The 6,000-nt window shown below is 43.3% G+C and overlaps 1 protein-coding gene across 1 annotated transcript in view; it reads left to right on the top strand.

The window, feature by feature from the left end:
• Nucleotides 1-6,000, top strand: part of MAP3K20 (mitogen-activated protein kinase kinase kinase 20) — a 216,017-nt gene that overhangs the window by 187,994 nt on the left and 22,023 nt on the right. The window contains exon 16 of the mRNA XM_083154790.1: nucleotides 1,429-1,518. Coding sequence (XP_083010916.1) covers nucleotides 1,429-1,518 — 90 coding nt within the window. The remainder of the gene's footprint in view (nucleotides 1-1,428; nucleotides 1,519-6,000) is intronic.

Below are 6,000 nucleotides of genomic sequence, written 5' to 3'. Positions count from 1 at the left end.
CTCGATGTGGTTCTGTCGGTTTTCTCTAGATACTTCAGTTTCCTTCTCACTGAAAAATGAAACATTGGGACTAATTTAGGTTGGGTCGCTAAGCAGCGCTCGTTTACTGCTTAGCGAGCACCGTAACGCTGCCTCGCCACACGCAGCAGCGCAAATACATGCATGCGCTGGCCCCCCCCCCACCATCCGATTATTGATGAATCACCCCCATTAGGTGCTTCTGTGTCCATTTAGTATAAAATATACTGTAGATTGCAAGCGCTACGGTGGCAGGGACTGGTACATTCTCTGTAATTGCTGAGAAATGTTCTATATAAACAACTGTTAATAAATATGAATGAAGGCAAGCAGAGGAGAGTTACAGCTGACATGGGTGTGTCCTGGCTTGAATCTGCAGTGTAAAAATAAAGCTTTGTCCGATCAAATATTTGCCCGAATTTAGTGGAATTTGCTCCCCACTGAAATGAATAGGCCATTGACATAAATAGATGATTGACATGAATAAGTTCCACAGCACGGTACATATTTTCCTTCATCATTGAGATCCAGTAAGTCTATGAATTGATGTATGATCAAAGTAAGAGGAGTCCCTAGGACAGACAATAACTGGCAGCCAACACTGGGACCACTTGTGATTGGCTAAGCAGCAGGAAAAAAAAGCTTCCACTTAATTCCTTATACAGTACTCTCAGGGGTAGATCTATGAAGCAGTGATAAGGGAAGAGAAGTGGTAAAGTGTCTGGTGCTTTATCACCGGCCAATCAGCTCCTGACTGTTAAGTTATAGGCTGGGTTTTAAAAACAGTACAGTCGGAGCTGATTGGCCGGTGATAAAGTACCAGGCACTTTATCACTTCTCCTCCCTTATCACTGCTTCATACATCTACCCCACTGAGCAGTTTTTGTTTTGGGAAGCAGGGTATTTTTTCTATCACATCGGCTCATTTAGGGACTTAGGGCCCCATTCAGATCCTATCTCAGGCTGATTAGCCCAGCGATCAGTTCTGAATCAGGCCCTTGGTGGGAGACTAAGGAATTATTTTTGAGCTATTGATTGCTGTTCGTTTAAGGCTGATTTAAATTGGGTTCCTAACATGTACCACATATGCCGGAAACCCCTGTAAATGAATGGGAAAAGCTGTGTTCTCAGTGTATTTGGAAATGCCTGCAAACATGTCAAGCGCATATCTACAGCATAAATATGCTTATTTGAGGCATACAAATGTCAAATGGTTATATTCATTTTCTATTGCATGTGTTGATGCAAACATGACTGCAGTGGGTAAGTAGCTTCTATCCCCAACATTGGGCATTATATAGTTGTTATTAAGTCTGTCCTTCCTGCATCTGTGATAGTCTTGGAGGTTCTAGGTACAAAGAGATTGAAAAGACAAACTGGGTGATGCGCTTTATCAAATCTGTTCCTTAGGATCTAGCATTTGAAGATGAAGACGAAGAAAAGATTGTGAACCTAGAACTGGTGTTTGGATACCATCTAAAATCTGGAAGCAACCCTGAGGTAAATGTCCATAATACTGCTCTCTATGGGCCTGATTCACACCTAGTCGCTGGGCTGCAAATCTTGGAGAAAAACACATTTCATTTCCATATTGATGATTCTGTCCTAAAAGAGCTGAGGTAAATAGCTCCAAGGCCTTGCACATAGAGCATATTTATCTTAGTCACAGAAACATACAGACATGTACTATAGTAGTCAAAATGGCGGCTTCTGTACTTTCAATTTGAACTGTGAATTTTTTACTTTCACTTTGAGCTGTGATCATTTTAGGGGCTTATTCTGGTTCACACGCAAAGGCAAATTTCTTCTCAAATGGATAAAACCATGTGCACTGCAGGTGTGGCAGATGTAACTTGTGCAGAGAGAGTTTTGGGTGAGTTATTATGTTTCTGTGCAGGGAAAATACTGGCTGCTTTATTTTTACACTGCAATATATATCTCAAAAGAAACCCCACCAAAATCTAATTCTCTGTGCACAAGTTACATCTACCCCACCTGCAGTGCACATGGTTTTGTCAAGTTAGAAACAGATCTGTGTCCCTTCAAATACTTTCTGTTAGTTTGGCGCACAAAGGAGTCATTTAGGACCTTAATCTGGTTGACACTCAACGCTGCGAATTGCGTGTGGACTAAACTCCACCCACAGCGCCACCTGCCCCCCATCGCAAGCCGCAATCACCCACACGGCTGCGAAAGGTTTGCATAATCGTCCATTTGCAGTCTTGGGTACGGGGGAGAAATCATTCGGCGACCATCGAATGATTTCTCCAGTGCTCGCACATCTGAGACACCTCTATGGTGTTTCTGATCTGCGATCGCCCTGTGCGGGATGCAGGCGGGCAGCTGACATCCGCTGACTTCAGCTGCCAGCCCCCGGCACCCGTGTTACCGGGAAATTTGCATGGGAGCGCCCAACGTTTTCATATGAATGTCCATGAAATGCTCGACGTTCCCATGGACTGTGCCCCCCGTCACCGCCCCCACGAGCCTCCGCCCGCACTGCTAGCTGAGAGCGGGATGGCAACATGTATTTCGTCGTGCCCGCTCGCACCCTCATCTGCACGTGCACAGAACGCGTGGGGGACCAAACCATATTAGGGCAGTGATGGCTAACCTTGGCAATCCAGCTGGTGTTGAACTACACATCCCAGCATGCCCTGCATCAGTTTTAGCATGGCCAAATAGTAAAACTGTAGCACGGCATGCTGGGATGTGTAGTTCAACAACGGCTGGAGTGTCAAGGTTAGTGATCACTGAATTAGAGTAACCCCTAAGTCAGAGGTTCCCAAAATTTTTTGAATCACGGCGCCCTAGAGCATCAAAATATTTTCAAGGCACCCCTAGGCCAAATACTTCTTATCGAGATTTTCAAGAAAAAAATATTAAAATAAGTGCATTGTGGTTATATGTCACAGTTATCTGGTGAGGGACAGAATTTGCTTCTGTTTGTCCACATACATTATGATTGGCAGCCACAAGCACTGGATTTGCCTGGTACATTGACCATAAATAATATGAATTGATCCTGGCCACCAACCCAAGGCACCCCTGCAAGTGATCTGAGGCACCCCAGGGTGCCTAGGCACACAGTTTGGGAACCACTGCCCTAAGTCCATCAAGTGGCCGCTAGTGGTCAGTGGTGGTACTTCACCTAATCAATCAGTGCAATTTGCCTATATCGCTCGAATGTGTACCCGGCATTAGAACTGTCCACAGACATATAGTACCTGGTGGGGTTATTTGCTGTTGGAAAAGCTAGCCTTGCTGTGTGTGTGTGTGTGTGTGTGTGTGTGTGTGTCTTTGTAGGGCCTATGTTTGGCAAATTACCTTGTAAACTCCATTAGTTCCCACTCAGTATTAATACATTCTCTATACAGCGTGGCATAATATGACAGCACTAATAAATGCAGATTACTGCTCCGTGTGGAACAAATCACTTCTCACTCCGGCTTTATCTCTCCATATCCATCCCTATATTACACATACACAGTCGCTTCTATCACAGAGGTATTTGTAGGTCAGACAAGCACCCTGGTGTTCAAATTGAAAATGTACAGAGATCTACATGAGAAAATGAATTTCATGCCCCTTTTCCCATGTGAATGATGAAAAAAAATCAATTAATTCTGAATACTGATCAACGCGGAGAATAATGATTCAGTGAAAACAATCTAATGAATTCTCCTTTCCTTTATTACCTGGTAGTTTTATGTTCTAATACACTGATCTGATGTCACACTGCGCCTGGTAGGGAAATCACTGTCGCTAATCGTTATATAATAATATATAAAAACCGTTCTGCTGCCCGAAATATAATTGTACTAGCCTTAAAGAACACATGATAATATTCCTGTGTTTGGGTAAGATAGAAGGACACAATAGAAGGACACAATATTGCCTGGGTACTCCCCTATGCTGCAATGTGATAGAACATGATTTAGAGGAGCATGCAGTTCCTGGTGGGTACTGCATCCATCCAATGGCGGCTTCTTCAGCTGCCTGCATCTGAAAACGCAGCATCAGTTCTACCGCTGCCCTGAACGGACCCCCGCCGCCCCACACGGAACCCCTGCCGACCCCCCCTCACCTGTGTCCGGGCAGCACAGCGCTGTGACCTCCTCCTCCTTGCACTGTAAATCCTCTTCCGTGTGCAGGGAGGAGGTGAGACTGCCCACCCGCAGCAGAAGCACATAAGCCGGGTAAGGGAGGGAGGGGGGAGCCGCCGGGACCCGCTGCGCATCGTTGGCTCACTGCAAAGGTCAGCTCTTAACGCAAGAGCTGTCCCTTGCCATAATTATTGCATATGTTAGAGCATAAGCAAAAGTTATGTCATCCATACCCTACTGTCAACATTCTGACAGTGTCGGCATTCCACTTGTTATTGCCGACCTTTTGACTACATCCCACGCACAGCAATGTTTCAGTCGTAGCTGTGGTGTTGCTAGCATCTCATGTCACATCTGTAATATGCCTCCTGTCTGTCCCGCACCGAAGGAGTCAATTATACAGAGGTTCCAGGGAAACTACCTTTCCACGTACAGTGCATCACGCTCACCACAAAGTCTGAGAGGGCTTCACGCTGTGACTGTTTCATCTTTCATAATTGTGTCAACAAAACATCAAGTTTCAAAAAAATAAATAAAAACGTAAGCCTTAAGTACGCGTATTACAAGTAAAGCCGTCCAAGTATAAGACTTTACAACACGCTGCCCTAATTAAAAGTATCCAGTTGAAAAGGGGCATATTTCTGCCTTTCTTAATTTAAGCTACATGTCATCTAGTCATGAAAACATGTCAGGACCTTTATAAACATGTCAGGCGATGATGCTTTCAAAGCTTATTTCGTATCGCGCAACGTGTATTGTGCCATTAAAAGTATGCTTCGTTTGACTCGCTTCAATTTAATCTTTAAGAATACCCAAAGGCTTTGTTTCAAACACAGAGAGAGAGAAAAAATAACATAAAAAATGCAATCGTATAGTAACCTTGTTGGCGCAGTGTCTAGTTAGTAGCAATCCCGCCTGACCTTAGGCACCCGCTATTGTTAAGTGTATAATACATTTACATATTTTGCAATAAAACATCAGTCATTTGCATTACAGTGTCAAGATTTATTTGATTTCTTCCACCTAAAAATGACTCATTTTCCTTTCTTGTATTTTTAAAAAACCAACTACTCTAAGCTTGTTTGAGAATAATCAAAAATTGCCCATTTAGCTAGAAGTCATTTTCTTTTCAAAAGGCAAATGTTATTTAATCTTTCAGCTGTTCATTGTGCCATCATAAATACTTTCTTTTCAGCACAGTTGTGGGGACTGAAATGAGCCCACTAATTGCCTCCCATTTCGACTGACATGTGGTGGTTTAGTGGAAAAGAATCACAGCGGGTAGAAGGAAATAGGAGGCTGAGAAAATGGGAGCTAATTATTTTCACTGCCTCATGTCAGGCTCTGTGTCAGCCTTGTTTTTACAAACTGGAAGGTTTAGCACTAAATAAAACAAACTGGCGTCATGTTTTCAGATACTGGCAGTGTCATGGAACCAGCTGCACATCTCAAAGACAATATAATGCCGGCATTCGTACGGACACCATCTGACAGTCACTGTGAGCCACTACTAATGAGGATATCACAGTGATGCCAAGTGAAAGGTGCTGAATAATTTATGATTCTACATCAGAACCGCAATAGTCCTTTACATCATTATGAGACATTGTTTTCCTGAAGAGATTAAAACATCCTTTAGTTCCAGACCCTGGAACCTACATTTGCTAAGAGAGGACTATTAATGGAATTTTTTGGGACACGTCCTTACCCTGGTGTTTTAAAAAAAAAATTTTTTTTACAAGAATATCTCATGGGACGAAGCTTTGGGGGGTCATGACACGTCGGCTATAGAAGGAGAGGAGAGAATTATCCTCACTTGTATTATCTAGATTTTTAAATCCGAAAAAGAATAAAGGGAAACGGGTTTAACATAATG

The sequence above is a fragment of the Crinia signifera genome, chromosome 7, assembly GCF_055691185.1.
Source record: "Crinia signifera chromosome 7, ASM5569118v1, whole genome shotgun sequence".
NCBI classification, from domain to species: Eukaryota; Metazoa; Chordata; class Amphibia; order Anura; family Myobatrachidae; genus Crinia; species Crinia signifera.
The sequence above is the reverse complement of the archived record's forward strand: the minus strand, read 5'-3'. Positions and strand labels throughout refer to the sequence as shown.